General features: G+C 64.3%; 3 protein-coding genes across 3 annotated transcripts; 1 reads left to right on the top strand and 2 right to left on the bottom strand.

The window, feature by feature from the left end:
• Positions 1-370: 370 nt before the first annotated feature.
• On the bottom strand, positions 371-6531 carry VWA1 (von Willebrand factor A domain containing 1). The gene is made up of 4 exons (XM_070403848.1): positions 5446-6531; positions 3809-4366; positions 1690-1971; positions 371-1565 (listed from the first exon to the last, which is right to left on the bottom strand). Exons 1-4 carry the CDS (start codon positions 5516-5518, stop codon positions 1237-1239), a joined length of 1242 nt encoding a protein of 413 aa, XP_070259949.1. The 5' UTR covers positions 5519-6531; the 3' UTR covers positions 371-1236.
• A 7335-nt stretch (positions 6532-13866) lies between these two features.
• TMEM88B (transmembrane protein 88B) lies at positions 13867-16515 on the bottom strand. The gene is made up of 2 exons (XM_070403092.1): positions 15994-16515; positions 13867-14841 (listed from the first exon to the last, which is right to left on the bottom strand). The coding sequence occupies exons 1-2, from the start codon at positions 16225-16227 to the stop codon at positions 14581-14583; spliced, it is 495 nt and encodes a 164-aa protein (XP_070259193.1). The 5' UTR covers positions 16228-16515; the 3' UTR covers positions 13867-14580.
• Positions 16516-20340: 3825 nt separating this feature from the next.
• Positions 20341-23114, top strand: ANKRD65 (ankyrin repeat domain 65). The gene is made up of 4 exons (XM_070403091.1): positions 20341-20518; positions 20659-20879; positions 21062-21593; positions 22484-23114. The coding sequence occupies exons 1-4, from the start codon at positions 20477-20479 to the stop codon at positions 22916-22918; spliced, it is 1230 nt and encodes a 409-aa protein (XP_070259192.1). The 5' UTR covers positions 20341-20476; the 3' UTR covers positions 22919-23114.
• Positions 23115-24709: the final 1595 nt, after the last annotated feature.

Here is a 24709-nt window from a genome sequence, read left to right as displayed (position 1 = left end):
GGTACATGCACGCGCACACACACATGCACACAGGCACCGCACACACATGCACATGCACACCGCCAACCTGAAAACACTGGCCGGACCCGGAGACCACCTCTCAACCCTGCAGAGCTTGGTTGGAGCAAGAAGACAGAAAGGGCACGGCTGCCCCAGGAGAGGGCAGAAGGCCGAGGTGGGTGGAAGCCACTTGGTGAGCCAATCCCTGGCATTCCAGCAGGTGTCCCATCCCAACAGTGGAATCCGCGCCCACAGGACGGGCTGGGGCTCTCTGAACAGGGTGCAGAGGGGTCACCGAAGGCCCTGTCCACCAGGACCTCCGAGGGGCTGGGTGCGGCGGAGAGTGAAGTATCTCAGGAGACTGCAGGACTCGGTTTACATCCGGTTTAATCTGTACTTGAGGGAGTGGGATGTTAGTGGGGAAGAGGCAGAGGATGAGGGGCCTGGTGGCCGGGACAGCAGCGCTGCCTGCCCTTGGGACTGGCCTGGGGCCCCGAGAGTGAGTAATGACAGAGGAGGCGCTGTCCGAGGAGGCAGAGAATCGCCGGGGTGCATCCCCGGGGGTCCTTGCTGACACCCCCCAGCCTGGAGGACCCCATCAGAAGCAAGAGGAGGCTCCCTGCCAGCTGTCTCCAGGGTCCTGAATGCCAGCTCCGGCCTCCCTGTGCGGGGCCCAGAGGGAGGGGCAGGCACTGGCCAAGGGCACCGGTCCCCCCCGCCAGCCGCTGACCTCTGACCGCACCTCCAAACACTCTTGCCCGCCCTTGGCGGGTCCTGTCTCCTCCTGGAAGCTTGTGGGGACCTGGCCGGACCCCGCCCCCCCTCTACCTTCTAGCCACATCCCGGACCTGAGTGGCCAGCTGGACCACTGGCCCTTCACACAGTGGGAGGCCCACCCGGCCCACCGCCCTGGGTCCTGGGCCGGGCCTGTCCGGGGCCTGATGGTCTCACCCCGCGCCCAGACTCCCCCTCCATCTCCCCGCTGACTCCCCAGCGCCGGGCGGGCAGGGAGGGGTCGCTCCGGCCAGCGCCACCGCCAGAGCTGCAGCCGAGGGTCTGGCCGTGGAGTCGGGCTCCGGCCGCGGAACGAGGACTGGGGGTCGGTCACGCGGGATCGCCGCGCGCAAAGGCCGAGTCCGCGCCCCCGAGGCCTCGGGACGAGACCCTGGGTCCGGCGGTGGGCGCCTCCCGCACCGGGGTCGGGAGAAGGGGCCCTGGGCTGCGCGGGCGGCCGGGTCACGGCCCCCGGCCCCCGGGCCCCGGCGGCGGCGGGGGGCGCGGGGCGCGGCTGCGCTCGCTGTCCGGGGTGCAGGCCTTGGCGGACAGCGCCCGCTCGCGGCCCGAGCGGAAGGCCGCCGTCACGGTGACCAGGTAGGCGGTGCCGGGCGCCAGGCCCTGCAGGGCGGTGCCGTTGCGGCCCGCGGGCACCTCCACGCGCTGCACCGCGCCGCCCCGCAGCGGCCCGACCTGCACGTGGTAGCGGAGCGCGCCGGCCGGGGCCCAGCTCACGCGCAGGCTGCTCGGCCGCACGTGCGAGATGACGATGCGCTCCGGCCCGGCCTCCTCTGCGGGGGAAGCGCGCGTGAGTGGGGGGGCCGCGTCCCAGTCCCCCGCCCCCCGCCGCGCGCTCCGCTCCCCCGCGCCCCCGTCCCCCCGCGCCCCCCGCCCCGGGCCGCGCCCCCGCCTCACCCGGCAGCGTGCGCACGCGCAGGTGCTGCGGCCCCACGGGGTGCAGGTTGGACTCGGGCAGCAGCGCCACGTGGTAGTCCGTGTCCGGGTCCAGGCCGGCCCAGGTCCAGCCGGTGGCGTTGCCCGGCAGCTGCTGGCGTCGCGCGGCGGCCGGCTCCGCGCCGGGAGCCAGTTCCAACACGTAATAGCCCGAGTCGGCGGTCAGCAGCGGCGGCCAGGCCAGGCGGAAGCCGCTGGACGTGACCTCAGAGGCGCGGAGCTGCTGCCGCGGCTGCATGGCGTCTGCGGGGGGTGCGGGGGTCAGGACGCCAGGCCACCTGCTCCCTCCCCCCGGCCGGGGCCGAACTGCCCACTCCGGGAAGACCAGGAGACAGAGGCCGGGGTGGGGGCCCCCCACCAGGGAGCCGCGAGGAACAGGAATGCCGGGGAGCCAGGCCAGGCTCACCACGCCCAGCAGATGCGAAGAATATGCAAACCCGGGTCAGGGCTGGGGGGAGACAGGAATGCAGCCCCCCACTTCTGGCCCCATCAGGAGCTTCCCTGCCTCAGCCCACCCAGCCCCAGCCCCAGCCCCAACCCGCTGGGAAGCTATCTAGGCCTGGACAAGGGCCCCGGAAAGGTGACAGGGCCCCAGGTGGTGTCTGAGAACAGAGAGCTCCCCCCCTGTCTCCCCCCCCCCCCCCCCCCCCCAGCCAGAGAGACCCAGGGCCTGGGGTCAGTTTAGTTCTGGGTAGTCAAGGCAAAGGGGCCCATGGTGCAGCCCGGAGATGGGGGGCTACCAGGGGACGCCCCGAGGGGTGCTGAGGATGTGACAACAAGAGCAGCCGGACAGGGCTTGGGCAGGCTGCCTGCCCCAGGCCCCCAGAGGAACGTCGCCCCAGAGTGGGATCCCCGACGGAGCGTTACTGCTGAGCCTGCTGAGCCATCTGGGCCGGAGCTGGCGGAGATGGCGGGTGCGTGTCTGGGCAGGGTTAAGCCTGTCACGATCCTGATCCTGTTGCTTCCTCCTCTGATGCTGGGGCCTTACCGCCAGCCTGGCACTCACTCCCCTGCCCATCCCCCACACGGAGACCCACTCCCATCCCAGGAGCCCCCACACCCCACATGCCTGGCTGCCCTGCAGCCTCCAGGCTCAGCCAGTGGAGTGGTTGACCTGGGGCAACCAGGGGCCAGGTGTCCCCGGAAGGAGAGTCTCTGAGGCACCCAGTCCCCCTCCAACCCACAGGCCAACCTCTTCTGGCTTCGGGTGGATGATTAACCCACAGGCGGAGACTTGGGCAGAACCCGGGGGTTAGTGGCATTTTTCAGTGGCTACGGAGGCCGAGCCAGCGACCAGGCCCTTCATTTCCAGCCCCGCCCCCTCTGTGGTTTGGCCGGATCAGGGGTCCAGGAGAAAGAGCTGCTAAGGAACCTGCTGAAAACCCTCCAGCTGTCCTCACCCCGGGGGCACTGGGGTCAAGCAGAGCCCAAAGGAGGCGGTCCCGGCCCCTCCTGACCTGGCTCCCAGCTCCAGACATGGTGGGCCCTGGCACAGGTACAGGAGCACCTGCGGCCCCTGCAGACTCCTCAGGCTTTGCAGTCTCTTCCTCTCCACTCAGCCACACCCCACCAGCGCGCCCCTGGGTCCACACCGGGGCCTCCTCCAAGGTGCTGGGCCCCTCAGAGAGCCCCACGTGGAGATGTGCACACAGGCCTGCCCTCATCCCTCCACGGCCCAGGTAGGGGGCACCTCCCCGATGAACCTGGGGACACCTGCCCTGCAGCCCTGGCCCCTGCTGCAGGCAGACAGGTTCCTCTTAGATCTCACCCCGGCCCAGAGAGCGGGGCTCAGTGGTTGGTTGCCGACCCAGGAACCAGGAGGTCACGGTTTGATTCCTGGTCAGGACACCTGCCCGGGTGGTGGGCTCAGTCCCCAGTGGGGAGCAAGCAGGAGGCAGCTGATCCATGGACCAATGATTCTCTCTCAACATTGATGTTTCTCTCTCCCTCTCCCTCTCTCTCCCTTCCTCTCTGAAATCAATAAAAAAAAAAAAAAAAACCGTATACATTTTAAAATCCCACCCCAGCTCTCTGGCCGGGCTCCGGCCACCCCCAGCCCCGCCCCCGCCCGCCCACCTACCGAGGATGGAGCCCCGCAGCTCCCGGGCGATGATGGGCAGGTCGTCCACGTCCACGAAGTGCAGGTGCTCCTCCGCGGGGGCCGAGGCGGCGGCCGACAGCTCCAGGCGGTTGCCCCGGCCCGTGCTGACGATGAAGACGGTGACGCCCAGGTCCTTCAGCTCCTGCATGGGGGGCCCCACGGCGTCGCTGGAGCCGCCGTCGGTCACCCACACCAGCACCTTGGGCACCCCCGGCCGGGCCCCCGCAGCTTCCGCGAACAGCTGCTCCTTGGCGTACGCCAGCGCCAGGCCCGTGTTGGTGTTGCCCATGAGCTGGGCCGCGGCGAGGATGGCGTCCTGGACGGCGGCCCCTGAGCTGTGCTGGCCGAAGGGGAACTCCGAGTGGGGCCGGCTGCTGACGTGCACCAGGCTGGCACGAACGGCCCCGGGGCCCAGGGGCAGCGGGGCTGCCAGCTGCCCCAGGAACTCCCGCACCCGGGAGAACTCATAATGAGTCACGCTGGCTGAGCTGTCCAGCAGAAAGAGCAGGTCCCCCTGGGGGGCTGCTGCCCGGGGCCCTAGGGGAGAGGGGAGGGTTCAGCCAGGTGGGGACTCCAGGCAGCTCCCCCAGCCGGAGCTCCACCCCAGGAGGCCCTGAAAGCCTGCTCAGTCCCTCCCCAAAGGTCCTGGGGTGGCATCCCCAGGGGCAGAGGGGTCCAAGTCTCAGGGGTTCCGCCCTGCACCCTGGCCATGTCCCTGGGGCACTCTCTGGGCTCCTGTCTGTCTGTAAAGCAAAGCCGGCCCCTCCGAGCCCCCACGGCTAACTGCACGCAGGCAGGAGCCATGGGTCCTGGCCCCGCTCAGGAGGGGCGAGCGGACGGCCCGGGTGGTCAGGGCTGCTCCCTCAGGCTGGTCTTCAGCCACACAGCTCAGCCCCCAGGTAAGGCAGCAGGTGGGACATGGGGGCGGAGCCGGGGGGGGGGGTGCAAAGCAGCTCACAAGAGGAAGGCTGGGGAGGAGGGGGAGACAGCGCTGATCGCAGGCCCGCCCACAGCCCAGATGGCCGGGCTGCAGTTCTAACCCCACTTACGGATGATGTCACCCCTCCCCGGGCCCCCAGCCCCTGCTCCATCTGGACCCCGGAAGCGAGTTACCTGCTCCATCAGCCTGAGGTCCCCCCAGCGCCTCCCGGCCGCCCCTTCTTCCCCACCCCCCTGGAGCAGGGGGCAGATGGGCCCCTCCACCCCTGGGCCATGGGCAGACAGGGACTGGGGTGTCTTGGTTCTGGTTTGGGCCCTGGGGCCTCAGGTTTCCCTAGTTCGGTGGGGCGCCTCCAACCTGCTTGTCATCCCTCTAGGAAGGGTCATTCCAAGGAGAGGGAAACTGAGGCCGGGCAGCCTCCTGGACAGACACCTCCCCGTCTCGTCCAGGCCCCCGATCCGGTGGAGATGCCGACCGGGCAGATGGCGGCCTCCACGTCCCCGCGCTCGGTCGAGTCGCCTGGGGCATCTGGGTCCCTCCGCCGCAGGTGGGTGGGGTGCCCCCCCCCCCCCCCCCGGCAGCCCCTGCCCCGCGGCCGCGGGAGGAGAGCGCCGGCCGCGTGGGGGCCGCGGGGGATGGAGGGGGCGCCGAGTCCGGCCCCGCGCCCCGCACTCACCGCGTTCCGCGCCGCTCCGCGCCCACACCAGCGCCAGGCTCAGGGCCAGGCTGAGCGCCGTCCAGGGCAGCATCCCGCGCAGCGGACCGGGCGCTCGGACTCCGCCAGCCGCTCGCTGGCTCGCTCCTGGGCGGCACCGCGCGTCCCCGCACTGGCCGGACCGGGACCCGCCCCCAAAGGCCCCGCCCCGAGGCGCGCACTCGGCGGGGGAGGCGCGCGCACGGAGGGACCCGGCCGCGCACTCGTGGGCATGTTCGCGCACAGACACTGCGGCCTTCTTTACGGCCGGGAGGCCAGGGGGTCCGCCCTGCCCCCTGCTCCCAGCCAGGAGCGGACGGGGCCCCCAAGTTGGGTCATCCCAGGCCCACTGCCCAGGTCTCCCCGGTGCTGGGAGTCCCTGGAGCCGGGCCCAAGAGGACCCGGGGGTGGGGGTGGGGGGGACACCAAGAACAACGTGCCCCCAACAAGGTCCCCTGCCCTGGCCCCCACTGGGTTACAGGGCTGGGGGAGGGGGAGGTGTCTGGGGGCTGGGACACGTGTCTCCAAGGACCGACCCACAGGGATTGCAAGGGCTGAACTTACAAAGGACACAGGGCATTCGACATAGCACTTGGGCTTCTTGGGGGACATGAAAGCCCCACCCCCCCTGGCTTCTTTGGGGGAGAGGTCTGGGAGCTGGGGGTGGCTGTTCAGGCCCTGTCCAGGGTGACCATGCGGCCTATTGCTGTCCCCACGCACCCTGCCGGATGGGGGGCCTAGGGCCTGGGCTGAGGTCAGACTCCACGCCCAAGGACAGACCCCCAGCAACCCCCTGTTGCCCCCTCTCCTTAGCTGGGGTGGGGCAGTGCCCCCTGGGCCGGAGATCCCCGGACGCCTTCCTGTGAGGGTTCCCTTTCCCAGCTGCTCCTCTCCGTGGGGCAGGGGCACAGGTCCCCCAGGGCAACGCTGTCAGGATGTCCCCCCCCTCCCCACCTCCCGGGGGTGCTCTGCGAGGAAGACGGATGGGACTCGATGGCTTCCTTCCTCCCTCTGGCAGGTGAGACGGCGGCAGACAGGCCAGCACCACTTTGCCTAAAAAAGGAAGCGCTTCAGCGGAGCCTGAGCCTGAGGAGCCGCCAGGGCAGGAGCAGAATGAGAGCTGTGTCCCTGCCGCCCCCACCCCCCTCCCCCCCCCTCCCGGGCGGAGGGGGGTGAATCTTGGCAGTAGCCGAGCTGGCTCAGCTCCACAGACCTCAGGCCTCCGCGGGGACCAGAGGCTGCCGGGTGCTTCCGCCTGGGCCCCAGGAGGGGAGCCAGGGGCTGGGGTCCCCAAAGTCCAGGCTGTGCTGCTGCCCGGAGGAGCCCGGCTTGGCTCCCAGCTCTCCGGCACGGGAGGCTCACCAGGTGGCTGTGGAGATGGGACCGGGAGCGGAGGCCAGGGCCAGACAGCAGCCACAGCTGGAGGCCCGGGCCCCGGGGGTGGCACCCCATGCAGACACATGCAGGCCCTTCTTGGTTCATCCTCCATTTCCCTGGGCACCCACCTGCTGGGGACAGGGAGCTGGGCTGCAGTGGGGGCCCCTGTGGCAAGGCAGTGGCTTCCCCACTGGTCCCCCACTCCTGCCAGTGGGTGGACCTGCCCTCGCAGCCAGGCCTGCCCTGAGGATTGACCGGGAAGTTTCCGTCCCTCCTGGAAAATCTGAGCGGGTCTTCTTGGCTGTGGCTCAAGCCCTCGAGGAAGCAGCTGCCCTCCTTCCTCCAGCCTCTGCTCCAGAGGAAGAGGGGCTAGGAGTCCCGGCCTCAGGTGCCCTCCGCCAGGGCCGCTACCCAGCCCCCGGCCCAGAGCTCCTCCTCAGCTTGGCCGGGGTCACGTCTGCTCACGTCGAGTTCTCGCCTGATCCCCGAGACTCCTCTGCCTCCCCCTCGGCCCTGCTCCCTGGCCCAAGTCTCACTTCTGCGTCCTGCAGCCCCCACCCCTGCCCTGGGGAGACAGGGCCAGACAGAGTCTCCAGGGAGTGAGGGGTCAGCCAGGGGTGTCGGTGGTCAGGGTTAGGGCAGACGCCGGAGGAAGCACAAATAGAATGGCCCGGAAGGCTCCTCTCTGAGGCGGGCGGCCTGGGGCCGGAGGGGCAGAGAAGATCAGAGGCTCTGAGACCAGCAGGCGCTGGCCCCCAGGCTTCCCCTGCCTGGAGCCCAGCCCTGCTCAGTCCTGATGTCATGGCCTTGGCCCAGCCGGGAGCTCCATGCATCACTTCCCAGAGCTGGCCCACCCTGTCTGCCCACAGGCAGGTGGACAGGGTTCCGGGAACCCAGGGCCGCTGCTCTGCCGGCGCCGCCCGCCCTGCCTCCTCCCAGTCGGTCGGTCCTCCCTCCTCCGCACAGTCCAGGCCTCTGGGGAGAAGAAGGGCCTTTTGTGCCCAGCGCGCTGTGGTCATGTTGACCCCAAGGAAAAGGGCAGCTCCCGGGGCCTCTGACCTCACCCCTGACCCCAGCCTAGGGCTCTCTGCTGGGCAGATGGGCCTGGGCGCTGCCCCCACCCTGTAGGGGTGCCCCCCTTGAGCTGTTTATCACGGTTGCTGTATCTACCCACACGTACGAGGTGGGGACAGAGACAGCAAAGGGGGGGTGGCTGCCCTGGGCCTGGATCTGGGGTGTGGGGCCAGCCAAGGCCCCCTGACCTCACCCCACACCAGTGAGTGGGACCGTGGGGCCCAGGGAGCAGCCGCTGAGAGCAGCAGGGCCCAGAGGCCCCTCCCACACATTCTAGACTCCACCTGCCTGTCCGTGGTGGGACGGGCCAGGGCCTGAGGACCTCCCTGGGGTCTGCAGGGCCCAGCCTCTCACTCCCCAGGAGCCCAGGCCTGCCCCCTGTGGCCCTAGACTGACCTCTACTCCTTCCCCCGCCTGGCGGGGTGGGCAGCCTGAGCATGGGGTGGGCACCCCCATCTGCGTTCACCCATCCTCGGTGCTGAGCCAGGCCATGGGCAGGTTCTTCAGTGGGGATGTGGTCGGCAGTTGCAGACAGAAGCGGAGCGAGGACGTGGGGCCAGGTTCGGAGGCCACCGGGGCCGACAGTGACGGACAGGTGTGCACATCCTCGCCCCCAGGTGACCTCTCCCCCCCCGTCCCCCCCAGCACACACTGGCCTTGTGTCCTGCCGCTCGGACCCCCTGACCTTTCCGCCCTAGAGGCCTCAGTTGCATTTCAGCTCCAGGCCCCGAAAAGCCGCAAAATCAGACAAGCAAGCCCATGGCCAACCTCAGGACCCGCCACACTGGGGAGCGACCCCGGCCCTGGTGCCCGCCCATCAGCCCGTGGAGACCGGACCCCAAAGGCCACCCCTGGGAAGCTGCTGAGTGTTTTGCTGAGATCTTCCCCGGGGCCTCCCCTAACGTCCCACCCTAAGTCCTTAGGACAGAGGACCCCCGCCCCCCCTGCCTTTCCCTTTCTCTCCCCCCCCTTCCCGTCCCCTTCCCTCAGGCACATTACCTTCCCCTCCTCACGACTCCTTTACCTTCTGTAAGTTGTTTCCTAAGCCCATTTTTTCTAAAAATTACTTCTTCTACCTCTTTGATTTCCCAAATAAATGTTCTCTCACAGTTTGAGCCTTGGTTCTGAAGTCTTTCCGAGCCAGAACTCAAGTACCAGGTCCGGTCTGACTCCGCGGGCCTAACTCCTGGCGCCGTTCCCACCGCCTACAAACAGGGACACGCAAGTCCTGGGCACAGTCCCTGTCCTCCCAGCACCTCCGGGTGGAAGGGGACAAGCAGTGGCGTGCCTGCAAGAATTCCCACTAGGGCGGGCGGCCATGTCAGACCCGGAGGCGGGAGCTACGGGAAGTGCTAAGGCCCTGGGGTTGGGGCAGGCAGGTGTGTGAGAGCAGTAAGGAGGGCTGGGGGGCAGAAATGGAGGGCAAGGGGGGCAGGGCCTTCAGGGGGCAGGCCAGGGCCCAGGGGAGGGTGGGGCTGATGGGAGGCCTCCAAGGAGACGCCTGGGGAGCTGGTGCCAGACGTAGGGCCTACTGGGCAGGGGTGAGCGGCAGAGAGGGAGACAGGCATACAGAGGCTCCTGGGTTCTCAGCTTGTGCAGGGTGCCCCCCCGCACCCCCCTCCCCATTTTGGTTCCCTCTGCTGGAACCTTCTATTACAGGAAGGTGACTCCCACATCCTGCCCCTGCCCCAGGCAGGGTGCAGACAGGCTTGCCTGGGGAAGGAGAGAGCAGGGAGGGACTCCCCAGAGGTGGGAGTGGGGCCCAGAGGGCAGGGCCTTAGACCTCAGAGCCAGCGCCAGACTCTGCCTGTTACGACTGAGGGGGTCCCGACCAACGCACCCCACAATGCGCCTCCGCGGCATCAGATTGTGTTGAGCTAAAGGCACCTGCAGCCTCAGGCTCAAGAGGACCCTGGGCCCCTCCCTTCACTGCCCGGGGGAACTGAGTCGGGGGCCTCGCCCAGAGGGAGCCGTGGTCAGCGTAGCCTCTGCCCATCTGTAGGCAGAGCAGGTCTCTGTTGACCCAGCACCCGCTCTTCTCGTCCTGCCAGGCCCAGCACTATCTTGTCCCTAACTCAGGAAGTGTGTGTGTTTTTAATATGTTTTTATTGAATTCAGAGAGGAAGGGAGAGGGAGAGAGAGATAGCGACACCCACGATGAGAGAGATTCACGGACCTGCTGCTTCCTGCACGCCCCACACTGGGGACCAAGCCCACAACCCGGGCCTGTGCCCTGACCTCCTGGTTCAGAGGTCGACGCTCAACCGCTGAGCCAAGCTGGCCGGGCTCAGGATGCCTTATATGCCCATGTTCGTTTCTGCCTCTGATCCTCTCGTGCATGTGGGGTCTGACTCGCACGTATGCAGGCTTCTCATGCACACGCGTGTCCCGAATCTGGGTATTTTCTATTGCTCCTCTGTCTGGTGTCTATTTCATTATTAGAGCAGCCAGAGGCACCCTGGGGGTAGAAGGCAGTGTGTCCCTCCCCACTCTACCCAGCCCACCCACCCCCAGCTCACTTCCTGCACAGCACCCCTTGCCTGGCCCACATGCCTGGGTGAGGGCAGGGCTCATACCTGGATGCAAGCCGGAGGGACGGAACTGGCCCGGTCCCGGACCCCTCCTGGCCGCGCCTCAGCTGCCTGAGGGTGTGCCTGCCGACGCCTCAGCTCCCCGGAAATGCTTTGTGCATGAATACATGACCTTGGGCAGGTCAGAGAACCTTGCACAGTCTCCACCCTGTGGGGTCGAGACAACAGCTCCCATCCCCCAGCCCAGGGTGTGAGGGGAGGCGGATGGGATAGAACTGCACAGGCACAAGCCAGAACATGCACACACACACACACAATGCACAGATGCGTGCACACACGCACACACAGGTGTGTGGAGGCTCCCACAGCCAGGGCAGGGGCCTGGGCACCTGGGTGGGGAAAGAGCTTGCATTGTCCCAGTGGGGCCTCCCCCCGATCCATCCAGTAGCAGAGCACTTGCTTCCCGTGGAGTTTGGGCCCCTGGATGGGTTGAGGGGCATTGGGTGGGGATGAAGGGTTTTGTTTTTTTTTTAAATGTGTTTTCATTTATTTCAAAGAGGAAGGGAGAGGAAGAGAGAAACATGGACAATGAGAGAGAATCATTGATCGGCTGCTTTCCGCAAGGCCTCCTCCTCCGGACCAAGCCCACAACCTGGGCAGGTGCCCTGACCAGGCATCAAACTGTGACCTCCTGGTTCATAGGTCAACACTCAACCACTCAGCCACACCGGCTGGGCTTTCATGGTGGTGGTGGGGGAGCAGAGGCTGGGGGCTCAGCCTGGGGGGCTGAGACCCTGAAAGAGGGGCTTCCATCATGGGCACCGTGCTGGGCAAAGGGTTAGAGGCAGAGCTCTCTGGGATTCAGATGGGGTTGGTCCTGCCTGGGCAGAGGGATTGAAGGGCAGGATAGGTTGTCTGAATGACGGGCCTTGAGGAGAGGGAGCCTTGTGCTGGAGGCAGGACCCTCCCTCCCCTTAGCCCAGCCTCCCCCCGCCCCTACCAGGAACCTGTCCAAATGGTGGCGGATAAAGAAGAGCACCGTGGTCTCCTCAGCCTTCCCCAGGCCCGGGGCCTGTTTCTGGTTCTCTCTGGTGGGCCAGCCCTCGGCCCCCAGCACCCAGTGTCCCAGTGTCCCTGACAGCTGGCCCTCTGAAAGCAGACCCCTAGCCCGGCCGGCGTGGCTCAGTGGTTGAGCATCGAGCCAGGAGCCAAGAGGCCCCGGAAGGATTCCCAGTCAGGGCACATGCCCAGATTGTGGACTCAATCCCCTGTGGGGGGCGTGCAGGAGGCAGCCGATCAACGATATTTCTCTCTTATCGTGTTTCTATCTCTCTAACCCCTCCCTTCCACTCTCTCTAAAAAAGCAAAGAAATATATATTTTTTAAAAAAGCAGAGCCCATGACCCCTCTGTGAACCTCTCACAGCCCCTCACAGGTGTCTTTTGTGAGCGGGTGGGGGCAGAACTGGGGCTGAGGCAAGACTTCCCTGGGGCTCAGGGCTGGCCTGGGACCCATCTTAGGAACCCCGAGGCCCAGGCAGCTGAGCTCCCCACCCCCCAGGCCCAGCTGTTGTTTGATGACTCCAGGGCCAGGCCTATCCTCAGGAGAGTCTTCCTCCTGGACGCCTGGCCAGCGCCAGCCCAACCCGGGCAGGAGGGGAAGGAAGGCGGCCTTGGACCCGGGGAAGTTCTGGCAGCCGGGCGGCCGGCCAGGCTCCTGTCTGACCGGGAACCGCATCAGAGCTGCGCACAGACAATTGGAACCCCCCCGAGGACTCCTGCTGGACCTGGGCCAGCCTCAGCGGGCTCCGCTCAAGGCCACGGAATGAGCCCCGACTCCGGTCACAGCCTGAACCGCGAGCCCCGATCTCTGGGGGCCTGGCCCTGCTGGTCACAGGCGGAGTCCAGCTGGCAGTGTGGTGCGCTCCATCCTTTAAAAGGCCTTTCGGCTACCACCAGACCCTGGACGGATGACAACAAGTGCACATTTTTAGTACACTGCTGGGCTTACAAGAAGTAAATATCCCCGAGGTCCCTCCAGAATTAAACACTGCAAGTGGATAAACAGGAGAAAGGGGAGCAGACCCAGGACGATGCAGGAAAACAAGTGGGAGCAGCGTGTTCTCTGGACACAGGGCGGGAGAGCCGCCCTGCAGCCGGAGAGCCGGGGCGGCACTGCGCAGGGGCCCCCAGCCGGGACCCTGACCGGCCCAGCTGGCCCTGCCGCCCGGAGGGAGTCCTCCCTGGAGGGAAGCGGCAGCAGAAACAACACATAACAAAGTTAGAGCCCAGAGACCAGCACACGGCATGGCTAGGTACAGGCTGTAACCTGACTGCCAGCTGTCCCAGAGACCGAAGCTGGAACCCAGAAGCCGAGCATGCCGCCAAGGGACCATCAAAAACGACCAGACTTCAAAAGGAAGCAAGTGCAGCTTTTAGGAATAGTCATTTAGAATTAATCGGCAGATTAGACACAGCCAGTGCATCTGAGCTGGAAGAGGGCGCTGGAGGAATTGCCCAGAGGCAGCAGAGAGACACTGAGATGGAAAATACAAAAGAGCCCGGCCGGCGTGGCTCAGGGGCTGAGTGTCGACCCGTGAACCAGGAGGTCACGGTTTGATTCCCCGGTCAGGGCACATGCCTGGGTTGCGGGCTCCATCCCCAGTGCGGGGTGTGCAGGAGGCAGCCGATCCATGATTCTCTCTCATCACTGATGTTTCTGTTTCTGCTCTCTCTCCCTCTCCCTTCCTCTCTGAAATCAATAAAAAAAAATATTTTTAAAAAATACAAGAGAGCCCTAACTGGTTTGGCTCAGTGGATAGAGCGTCAGCCTGCGAACTGAAGGGTCCCAGGTTCGATTCCGGTTAAGGACACATGCCCAGGTTGTGGGCTCGATCCCCAGTGGGGGGCGTGCAGGAGGCAGCCGATTGGTGACTCTCTCTCATCATTGATGTTTCTATCTCTCTCTCCCTCTCCCTTCCTCTCTGAAATCAATAATAAAAATATATATTAAAAAAATACAAGAGAGATGAATTGACATCGAGGTCAGAGGAGAAGCTTTCCCCAAGTAGAACATGTACAATGAGTGACAGGCAGAGCTCGCGGGATACCGGCTGAGAATTCTCCAGAACTAGGAAATATCTGATCCCCAGGCACGGGAAACACGTGTATGCCAAATAGGTAATCAAGAACAGAGCCGCAACTAGGAACAAGCTCAAAGCATAGGACAGAATGCAGCAGGCCCTGAGGATCTTAAATCACCCAGAGAGAGAACAGACTGCGCCCTTACTGGGTGCCCACCTGAACGCCCACCCTGGAGTCATGGGCAGCGTGCTGCTGTTCCTCAAGGCGTTCCGGGAGGAATTGAACAAAAGAGTTTCAGGAAAGGAGGAAGTTAAGGTGGTTCTAGGAACCAAAGGAAAGAACTTCAAGGACACATTTATTGCCAGAAAACTACCTCTTCAGTGAGCCTGCTCTGACGAATCATAAGCCCTGTCTCACTTTTCATATTTCAATTTTTCAAAAAAAGAATGTGTACCCTAGTTTGTACCAAGGGCCATGGCCAAGGGTCAGGGTCATATATTCAAGAAACTATTCCAAATAAAGGAGAAAGTGTAAAATAATAATAATAAAAACCCTGGGCACTGGCCGAGCTCTAACCTGGTCTCAGGCTGAGCCGGACCCTGGTCTCAGTTTGAGCTCTAACCTGGTCTCAGGCTGGGCCGGACCCTGGTCTCAGGTTGAGCTCTAACCTGGGCATAGGGTGGGCCTTGCAGGCCCTGGCAGGGCTTGGCCATCGCTGACTCCTGGAAGCACGCACTCTGGTGGACCGTGGGGGTCTCACCTCGGAAACTGGCGGGAGGCCCCGGCTGACCAGTCATGGGGCCAGCGAGGGTGCCAGCGGCGGTGGGTGGGGAGGGCTGACCCCAGTCCCGGGGAGTCGAGTGCCATCTCGCGGCCGCTCGGAGCACCGCGCCGGAGCCCGAGGCAGGCAATGCCCGCGATTTCCCAGCCGGATCTGGGCGCAGACCCCGCGCTCGCCGGCCTGGGGCCAACTTATGGGGTCACGAAGGATGTGGAGGTTCGGGGGCGTCCCGGGGTTTGGAGGTCTCGGGTCCTTTGGAGGGCCTCTGCGGTCACACCCAGGCGCAGAGCTGCTCCTCCCCTTCGGGGTGGCGTTCCTCCCGCTCCCCGTCGCTGGAGCCTGGATGGCGGCCGGGTCCGCGGGTCCAAATGGGGGGCGGCAGCAGCGGGCGGAGGCGCCGGGCCAAGCGGGCGCGGGCGGCCGAGGCGAGCACCAGCAGCAGAGGCAGCAAGAGGAAGCCCAGCACGATGAGCGTCGCAGAGCCGCGGTCCGTGAGCAGCGTGCGGCACTTGGGGCTGGGCGCCGGGTGGACCTGGGGGCGGGGCGGGAGGTCAGGATGGGGCGGGGCCTGGGCGGGGCCAGGCATCAGGGGGAGGGGCGGGTCTGAGTGGGTGGGCGGGCCCTGGGGTTGATTGGGCGGGGCCAGACAGCAGGGGCGGGGCGGGGCGGGGCCTGGATGGGGCTGGGCGGGGCCAGGCAGCAGGTGGACGGGGCGGGGCGGGGCCTGGATGGGGCTGGGCGGGGCCAGGCAGCAGGTGGACGGGGCGGGGCGGGGCCTGGATGTGGCTGGGCGGGGCCAGGCAGCAGGTGGACGGGGCGGGGCGGGGCCTGGGGGCGTACGGCCAGGGCGGGGCGGGGCGAGGGGCGGGGCCTGAGGCCTAGTGGAGTCCGCGCTGAGGGCCTGTCATTTCTCCCGTCAAGGAAGGGAGATCAGGAACCCATTTACCGGAGTCCACGCGGTAAACGGCCGGAGTAGCGATCTCTTGGGCGGAGGCTCAAAGAACTCCCACCCCTCCCGCTGTTGCCCGACGCCCGCTTCCCCAGCCCCACACGCTGCTCCCCATGACCCTTCTCTCTGCTGGCACCTGGCCAGGAGCCCCACCTGTGGGTGTCACAGCTGGTGCCACCTTCTCTTTAGCGACCCCACGTCCGGTCGCCCTCCCTTGCCTTAGGCCTATAGAAAGTGGGCACAGGGGCCCATCTGCCTACACCCTCCCTGCCCTGGACCAAGCCACAGCCCATTGCACATGGGGAACCCAGCCCAGGGCAGGAGGGTTCTGCCAGGGGCTGTGTGTGTGTGTGTGGGGGGGGGGGTGAGGGGGTGTGGGGGTGGCAAGGTGGGGAGGGGCTGTGGACTGGTGAAATCGGACATCATGTTCTCTTCCTGGAGCCCTCTCCGCCTCCCACCCTGCCAGCTGCCCAGGCCCTGGTGGCCCCTGGTACAAGGCTGGGGGCCTCAGGGGAGGGAGAGAGCTGTCCCCATAGTGGGAACAAAGGCCCTTCTGCTGTGGCCAGAGGGGGAGGGGCTGGCAGGAGAAGGGCTCTCCCGGGAGGGGCACACATGTCTCTGGCAACAAGGGGGACGATTCACCCTCAGGCCCAGTGCCCTGAGCTTCCACAGGACCCCACTCCCCGGGAGTCCCAGCCAGCGCCTCCCCCAGCTCCCCCGGAGGGCCCAGCTCACCCTGGAGTGGCACAGGAATCCCAGGTAGATGATGGCGGCTGCCGGCATCAGCACCAGCAGGAACACGGTCCCAGGCAGCAGCAGGTGGAGCAGGAGCCCGGCCAGCATCCGGCCGGGCAGCCCCAGGGCGGATGGTCCAGCCCTGTGGTCCCGGCGCCTTCGGGGCAGCATGGGTGCCATGTCTGAAGGGCCCCCTCCCTCATCCTCCTCCGCCTCCCTCTCCTGCTCACTCATGCTCTCACAGGCAGCGGGCCTGGTGGGCTCCCAGCAGTGGTCAGACAGCGACTGAGATCCGGGGTCAGCCCTGGGTCCTCAGGTCCGACCCCTTCTCAGACCTTGGCAACCAGAGACCCAACTGAGGCAGGACCCTAGGCCAGGAAGGTCCAGCCCTGACCAGCCGTCTCCAGGGCCGCACCACTGCCTCAGTTTCCCCACCGCCAGGCTGGGCCTCTCTCTGCCAGGCGCCTGCAGCTCCGGCCCTGGCCCGCCTCTGTGGCCAGCTCCTGTGTGCTATGCTTTGCTCAGGACTTGCACAGCTGACCCTGTGGCCTGGCACTGGGGCCCTCCTCCCTTCTGGTCCAGCCCTCCCCCGTAGCCCCTCCCCCAATGACGTCATTTCATAGGTCTTGGCTATGATAACTGCCCCATCAGGAGGGGGGGGGGTCTCCATGGACCCCACTTCCCAGCCCTGGTTCCTGCTGGTCCCTTCATTCCCAACCTGGCCCCTCCCGGCCTCAGTAAACATGGAAGACGCTGGGTGCCTGCACCCCAGTCCTGTGAGAGGACGCGGGGGACCCGGCACACAGAGGCTCACAGCGACAGCAGCCACCACGGCAGGTGTCCTCCTGCCGGAGTCCAGTCCCTCCAGGAAACTGGGATCACAGATTCCGTCCTTTTACTTTTTTTAATCCTCACCCGAGGATACTTTTCCATTGACTTTTAGGGAGAGTGGAAGAGAGAGGGAAAGACAGAGAGAAGTATCGCTGTGAGAGAAACACATTGATTGGTTGCCTCCTGCACACACCGAGGCACCTGCCCTTGACCGGAATCGAACCCGGGTCCCGTCGGTCTGCAGGCCGATGCTCTATCCATGGAGCCAAACCGGCTAGGGCTGGATTCTGTCATTTCAAGTGGAGAAGAAGCATTCCCTGCCGTCCCCAAAATCCCCAACGAATGTCCCCAAACATCACTAACACACTCCCACCCCCTCCCAGAACCCCAGGGTCCCCTTGCATAACCAGCAGACACCTAAGCCAGTGAGCAGGCTGTCTGTGAGCTGAACCGGAGGCCACAGGCATCCCTTTCCCACCTCCGCAGCCACCTTGCCCTGCCAACTTTCTTCTTTCCTGTGCCAGGCCCCCAGGCTCCCTATCTCCCTTCAGACGCCTTAGAGTAGGGAGGTGACTGTGCCCTTGGGGGCACCATCGAGGAACACAGGCTGCCTGCCACAGGCCCCGTCAGGACAACAGCGGCTCCCCAGAAGCTCACGCCACGCCCTGCCCCCAGGCACAAGCACGGCTCACACATTCAGGGTCTTATAGTAACTATCCATTTCATCAGACAGTGACTGTAGGGTTAGAAATGCTGCAAATGGCCCTGGCTGGCCGTGCTTGAACCCACAGAGGCCCTGGCAGAACGTGGGGAGGCTGCCAGGAGGCACTCCCAGGCTCCCCTGGCTCTGACCGGGTATGGGGCGGCCCACTGGGCCCCAGGCAGCAAGTAATGGATCCTCAACAACAGGGTGCACTGTCTCCGCTCCCTCCCCCTGGTGTGGCCCATGATCTGGCTCATTCTTTCTGTTTTTAAAATACATTTTATTGATTTTTTTACAGAGAGGAAGGGAGAGGGATAGAGAATTAGAAATAGCAATGAGAGAGAAACATTGATCAGCTGCCTCCCGCACACCCCCCACTGGGGATGTGCCCACAACCAAGGTACATGCCCCTGACCGGAACCGAACCCGGGACCCCTCAGTCTGCAGGCCGACGCTCTATCCACTGAGCCAAACCAGTCAGGGCTGGCCCGTTCTTTTTAAAAAAAATACATTTTTTTTGCCCTAACTGGTTTGGCTGAGTGGATAGAGCGTTGGCCTGCGGACTCAAGGGTCCCAGGTTTGATTTCAGTCAAGGGCATGTACCTTGGTTGTGGGCACATCCCCAGTAGGGGGTGTGCAGGAGACAGCTGATCAATGTTTCTCTTTCATCAATGTTTCTAACTCTCTATTCCTCTCCCTTCCTCTCTGTAAAAAAGCAATAAAATATATTTTTTAAAGAATACATTTTTTTATTGATTTCAGAGAGGAAGGGAGAGAGAGTTAGAAACATCAATGATGAGAGAGAATCATGGATCAGCTGCCTCCTGCACGCCCCACCCTGGGGACTGAGCCTGCAACCCAGGCATGTGCCCTGACTGGGAATTGAACCGTGACCTCCTTGTTCATAGGTCGACACTCAACCACTGAGCCACGCCGGGCTGGCCCGTTCTTTTCGGTGTGACCCTGTGGGACAGGGACACAGAGAGCTGACACCTTTGCTGCCCTGGCTTTTTCTGGCCACTCGCGCAGTGAAGTGTCTGAACCCACCCAGACCAGAGTGCTGGCTTCGTCAGGGCCTGAGCCTGACAGCCTGGGGGACGTGCCCGCATGGGGCTTTCATCCTGGGAGAGGAAGGCAGGTATCCTATATAATAAAAGCCTAATATGCAAATTGACCAAACAGCAGAACGATGGGTCACTATGATGTGCACTGACCACCAGGGGGCAGGCGCTCAATGCAGGAGCTGCCCCCAGCCCGCAGGCCCCAGGCCAGCCAAGGCGGGTGCCAGCAGGGGCCCCCCTATCACCCCGCCGGTTGCCCCACAGATCAGCCCTGATCGCTGGCCAGGCCTAGGGACCCTACCCGTGCATGAATTTCATGCACCGGGCCTCTAGTTTAAAATAAAACAGATTCTTTCATGGAGTGATAAGTGCTCAGAAGAAAATAAAACAAGGTCAGGTCAGTGGTCAGGCTGGAGGGCCTCTCTGGGGAGGTGACATCTGAGCAGAGTGACTAGGCATCGCGGGGGAGGGGCCATGTGGCTTGAGACTGGGCCCCTCAGCCTCTGGCCTGGAGACCCACCCTGGGGACCCGGTACCTGCCAGGGCTGCTCTCTAGGGAGGTGGGGGGGGGGGGGCAAGACTCTGTTGCTCTTGGGGTTGGGGGGGCAGGACAGGGCCCACAGGACATCTCATCCCTGGGAGCCTGAGGGTGGGGGCCGGGGTGGGAGCAACAGCCCCAAAGCTGTGCTGCCTCCTGGTGGACAGTCACAGAGGCAGCTGGAGCACTTCCTTCTCCGGTCAGGACCCTGTATAGGTGGCCTTCCCCAGGGACTAGGGGGTGGGAAGGCAGGGCCAGCCCCCACCCCCTGCCCACTCTGCCCTAAGGTACCAGAATCAAAGGGACCCATCCTGCTGCCTCACTCAGGCCCCTTCCTGCAGCACCAGTTCCAGATGCTTCTAGTCTCCTGTCATAAAAATGCTCCCTTGCCCGGCCCATGTGGCTCAGTGGTTGAGTGTTGACCTCTGAACCAGGAGGTCACGGTTCAGTTTCTGGTCAGGGCACATGCCCAGGTTCAGGCTCAGTCCCCAGTGTGGGGCGTGCAGGAGGCAGCCGATCCACGATTCTCTCTCATAATTGATGTTTCTCTCTCTCCCCCTTCCTCTCTGAAAGCAATAAAAATATAGTTTAAAAATGCATATATAAATATATATATATATATTTTAAATGCTCCCGTAGCCTGGCTCCCTCCCTCTCCTGCCCAGCAGTCTGCCATCACAGCCTCCACTGACCTGCCTGCCTCCACATCTCCAGGCGATTCCTACCCCAGATGCCCTCACCCAGGTTGCCTGGCTTGGGAGGGAAGGGTCCCAACTCATCCTGTCCACCTCCTGGAATCAGGCGGGAGGCAAAGCTCCAGCCCCGAGGTGGGTGGTCTTGCTCAGCAGCACAGGAGGGGGTGGGGGGCAGGGCCTGAGGGAGGGGCCCAGGGAAGGCATGTGGGTACCTGGGAGGGGAGGGGAGGGGGGAGGGAGGGGGAGGCAAGCCCTGGCACATCAGAGGCTGTGCTCCTTGGAGGAGCTCAGTCCACGGGCGGGCGTGCTTCTGCTTGCCTGGCCTTTGTCTGGGGTGGTGGGGGGGGCACCAGCAGTTGGCAGGGGAGGAGGGTGCTGGGGGGGGGGGGGGCTGTGGCCGCCAGGCAGGGCCTCTCCTTAAGTTTCTGGGTAAACAGTGTGGAGAGTGGCCCTTCACCCGCCCAGGAGGCAGCAGGAGGCAGCTCTCCCCTCTTCTCCACACACACACACACACACACACACACACACACACACACACACACGGGCAACTGCAGCTCTGGCCTCCAGCCCTCCGGAGCCCACACCCCACCTCACACCTTCAGGAGGAGTTTCTTGAAGGGCCCACTCCCCAGGCTGTGGCTGGGCCAGGACCCGCATGGAGAGGACCCCCGAGTCCCTGGGCAGGCTCCCTCCGGGGGTAACTGAGAGCCAAGCCTAGCTGGTGGCCTGGTTCCCCCGGGAGAAGATAAGGGGGGGTGGGGGCATGCTGGCCTGGGGACAGGTGGGCTGGGACTGGCTCGGCCTCCAGCGTCCACACAGGGTTCCTTTTCTTCCCAGGTGAGTCCTGGGCGCTCAGAGCCCGGGCAGCAGGACCTCCCAGAGGCAGGAGCCGCGCAGGAACTCAGGTGGATAGAGCTGGGCTCAGAGGAGGCCCTGGGAACCGGGGCAGAGGGGCCCGGTGTCCCGCAGGCCCGGGGGCGCCTGCTGCAGGCTGCGTGGAGGGGTCACGTAGGCCTCGCAACCCAGCTGCTGCGGCAGGGGGCCAGCGTGGAGGAGAGGTGAGCCCCGGGCCGGGCCGCGCAGGGAGGGGTGCGGGCCTCTGGCCAGGATGGAGCGGGTTCCCTGGTGGGTCCCTTCACTGAACTGGGTGGGAGGGCAGGGCCCCCCCACCGGGCTGGGCAAGACGGGGTCTTGCTCCCCGGCCGCCCCACGCTCGCCCACGCAGCCCCCACGCCCACAGGGACAGCGCGGGGAGGACCCCGCTGCATCTGGCGGTGCTGCGCGGCCACGCGCCCCTGGTGCGGCTCCTGCTGCAGCGCGGGGCGCAGGTGGGGGCCGCCGACCGTGCGGGGCGCACGCCGCTGCACGAGGCCGCCTGGCGCGGGCGCTCGCGGGTGGCGGAGCTGCTGCTGCGGCGCGGGGCCCCGGCGGCGGCGCGTTCGGGGGCCGGGCTCACGCCGCTGCACGAGGCGGCCGCGCGGGGCCGCACGCTGCTGGCCGGGCTCCTGCTGGGCGCGCCGGGCCCGGGCGCCGAGGCGGCGGACGCGCGCGGCTGGACGGCGGCGCAGTGGGCGGCCGCGGGCGGGCGGCTGCCGGTGCTGGAGCTGCTGGCCTCGCGCGGCGCGGGCCTGGACGGCGCCCTGCTCGTGGCGGCCGCGGCCGGGCGGGCCGAGGCGCTGCGCCTCCTCCTGGCGGTGGGCGCGCGCGTGGACGCCCGGGACGGCGCGGGGGCCACCGCGCTGAGCATCGCCGCGGGTTTGGGCCGCCGGCAGGTACGTGCCGGCCTCACCCCCGATGGACAGGGCCGGGCGGTGTGGGGAAGCGGCCTTCGCCCCAGGGGCTGTTCCATCCGCCCCGGGTGCGGGGAGGCGCCGACCTAGTGGACGCCTGGGGCAGGGGGAGGCTTCTGGGCCGAGGATGGGGGAGGAGCCCGGAGGGTCTGGGGTCTGAGTGCAGCCGGAGTTTGCTTCCGGTTTGTGACCATCTCAGGGCGGACTGGGGAGGACCCTGGACGGGCGCCCCAACTTTATTCTAAACACATTTTTATTGCCCCGGCCGGTGTGGCTCAGTGAACAGAGTGTAGGCCTAGGGTCCTGGGTTCGATTCCGCTCAAGTCCAGGTACTTTGGTTGCAGGCTCCCACCCCCCACCCCCGTCCCTGATCAGGGCTCGTGCAGGAGGCAACCAATCGATGCATCGATGTTTCTGTCTTTCCCCCTCTCTTCCACTCTCTCTAAAAATTAATGGCAAACTATCCTCGGGTGAGGATTTAAAAAAAAATTATATATATATTTTATTGATTTCAGAGAAGAAGGGAGGGAGATAGAAACATCAATGATGAGAGCGAATCATTGATTGGCTGCCTCCTGCACGCCCCACACTGGGGATCGAGCCCGAAACCCAGGCATTGAAACCTGACCTCCTGGTTCATAGGTCAACCTTCAACCCCGGACCCATGGCGCTGGGCCAGGTGTTGAATGGTATCTAAGGACAGTGAGGGGGACAAGTGTTAGTCTCTAAGCAGAGCCCTCGGGTACCATAGGGGCTCGCACGCTTACCAGCTGGGGAGCAGGGCTAAGAGGCCGTGAGGTGACCCGGGCCCGATGAGGTGGGTCAGGCAAATGGCCGGGCGGCCCCTGCCTTGTCCTCCCCTCCTCTTCCAGGATATGGAGACACTGCTTGACCACGGGGCGGACCCCAGCCTCAGGGACAGGCACGGACGCTCTGCGCTCCACAGGGCTGCCGCTGGCGGACACCTGCCTGCCGTCCAGCTGCTGGCAGCCCGGGGAGCGGAGGTGGATGCTCGAGACTCACTGGGCCTCACACCCCTGCACCACGCTGCCTGGAGCGGCCATGCGGAAGTCGCCAGCCTTCTCCTGGACAGGGGCGCACAGGTCGACGCTGCTGGCTGGCTCCACTCTACACCCCTGCACCTCGCTGTGGAGCGTGGCCACAGCCCCGCCGCCGAGCTTCTGCTGAGCCGAGGGGCCAGCCCTGCCCTGAGAACGCAGTGGGGTGAGGTGACCCAGGACCAAGTGGCCGAGGAGGGCCTGTCCCAGGCACAACCTCCCCTTTGCAGAGAGCAGAATGACTGCTAGGGTCCGGCTGGTGTGGCTCAGTGGTTCAGCATCGACCTATGAACCGGGAGGACACGGTTCGATTCCTGGTCAGGGCACATGCCCAGGTTGGGGGCTTGATCCCCAGTGTGGGATGTGCAGGAGGCAGCCGATCCATGATTCTCTCTCATCACTGATATTTCTATCCCTCCCCCTCTCCTTTCCTCTCTGAAATCAATAAAAGTAGATTAAAAAAACCAAGAACGACTGCCAGGGGCACACAGCTTGGGGGGCCTGGGCCGTACAGCGCAGGACAGGAGGCTCCTGGCTCCCACAGCCGTGGGCGTGTGCCAGGATCCCCTCTTCCGAGCTGAGACCTGCCTGGGTGGAGGGGAGAACAGACAGGAGTTCCTGGAACAGCAGCGGACAGTGGCTCGAGCCCAGCAATGGGCCTCTGGCCTGATCTGGGACTGCCCCACTGACTCCCAGGGGCGCATTGCCTCTGCAGTCCCAGCCTTCTCCACGTTCTCTGGTAGAGACACTGACTCATGGCCATAGATTTGACCACAGCCTGATGGCCTGCCCTTTGTCTGTCCACCGTGGGGGTGTCACCCTCAGCTCTGTCTCTGTCTATGGGGGTGCTCTTGCTGTGCTATCTTCGATTTGGCATTTGAGGATTTGCATCCCTTCATGTCAGGGCTGAACCCTTGGCCACAGTCGTTTACAGATCCAGAGCCCACACACCCACTAGTATTCCCCACCCCAGGTCACCTGGGCCAGGCACCGGACAGCTAGGGGTGGCCCTATGCAGCAAGGCCAGGGGAGGAGGGTGCTGGGGGGTTTCCCTGCCCTGCGTTGCCTTTCCTGCCGGAACCCCAGTAAAGGATCTAGCCTGAACCCCGCTTCCCCACTCCTGCCTCCTCACTGATACTGGTCTCCCTGGGGCACTGTGGGCCCTGGCATGTCCCCTCCAGGACATGTAATAAAAATCTCTCCCTGTTGCCACTCAGCCGTCTCCACAAATGAGACCCCCCCCCACCCCAAACAGTTGAAACCGACAGTTGTCTCCGACTGCCCACCCCTGTACCCTCATAAAATGCCTTCACTCAAAGTGGTTGAGCTTCAATCCAGGAACCAAGAGGTCGCCAGTTCAATTCCCAATCAGGGCACATGCCCAGGTTGCGGGCTCGGCTAATCCATGATTCTCATCATTGATGTTTCTCTCTCTCTCTCTCTCTCCCCCCGTCTCCCTTCCTCTCTGAAATCAATAAAAAAATATTTTTTAAAAAGGAAATAAATGGAGCAAAATGTGAGCAGCTGGTGCATTTGCGGAGAACGTATTACAGAATTCCTTCAACTAGTGTTGCAACTTTCCTAGAATTTAAAGTTATATCCAAAGAAAACATTATAAAGAAACTGCACCTACTTTTTGCCCCCTCACTATTTTTTATGGTAAAATACGCAGAACGTAAAGTTTACCAGTTTAAGCATTTTTTTCTCTTTTTTAAAAAATACATTTTTATTGATTTCAGAGAGGAAGGGAGAGGGAGAGAGAGAGAGAAAAACATCAATGATGAGAGAGAATCATTGATCGGCTGCCTCCTCAACGCCCCGACTCGGGGTGGAGCCCGCAACCTTTTAAGCATTTCCAAGGGTCCAATGCGGTGGCGTTTAGGACTTTCACGACTCATGCAACCGCCCCGCTACCCAGTGGCAGAACCTGTCATCACTCCAAAGGAAACCCTGTCCCCGGGCCACTCCCCGCGCCCCCTCACGCCCGGTCCCGTGGGTGGGTGTCCGCGGACCCGCCCGTTCTGGGTATTCACGGGACGG

Source organism: Myotis yumanensis, unplaced genomic scaffold (genome assembly GCF_028538775.1).
Source record: "Myotis yumanensis isolate MYYU_CA2020_CCGP unplaced genomic scaffold, mMyoYum1.0.hap1 SCAF_2, whole genome shotgun sequence".
Taxonomy (NCBI): domain Eukaryota; kingdom Metazoa; phylum Chordata; class Mammalia; order Chiroptera; family Vespertilionidae; genus Myotis; species Myotis yumanensis.
Note: the sequence above shows the minus strand (reverse complement) of the source record. Positions and strands in the feature narration are given on the sequence as shown.

What these genes read in the sequence shown, in the direction of transcription:
- VWA1 (XM_070403848.1), bottom strand. Translation starts at nt 5,518, where the DNA reads ATGCTGCCCTGGACGGCGCTCAGCCTGGCCCTGAGCCTGGCGCTGGTG. An exon ending in GCTGCGGGGCTCCATCCTCG is followed by an intron (nt 1,972 to 3,808) that starts GTAGGTGGGCGG and finishes CACCCCCCGCAG; the next exon opens with ACGCCATGCAGCCGCGGCAG. An exon ending in GCGCGTGCGCACGCTGCCGG is followed by an intron (nt 1,566 to 1,689) that starts GTGAGGCGGGGG and finishes CTTCCCCCGCAG; the next exon opens with AGGAGGCCGGGCCGGAGCGC.
- TMEM88B (XM_070403092.1), bottom strand. Translation starts at nt 16,227, where the DNA reads ATGAGTGAGCAGGAGAGGGAGGCGGAGGAGGATGAGGGAGGGGGCCCT. An exon ending in GATTCCTGTGCCACTCCAGG is followed by an intron (nt 14,842 to 15,993) that starts GTGAGCTGGGCC and finishes CCCCGCCCCCAG; the next exon opens with GTCCACCCGGCGCCCAGCCC.
- ANKRD65 (XM_070403091.1), top strand. Translation starts at nt 20,477, where the DNA reads ATGGAGAGGACCCCCGAGTCCCTGGGCAGGCTCCCTCCGGGG. An exon ending in TGGGCAGGCTCCCTCCGGGG is followed by an intron (nt 20,519 to 20,658) that starts GTAACTGAGAGC and finishes TTTTCTTCCCAG; the next exon opens with GTGAGTCCTGGGCGCTCAGA. An exon ending in GGGGCCAGCGTGGAGGAGAG is followed by an intron (nt 20,880 to 21,061) that starts GTGAGCCCCGGG and finishes CCACGCCCACAG; the next exon opens with GGACAGCGCGGGGAGGACCC.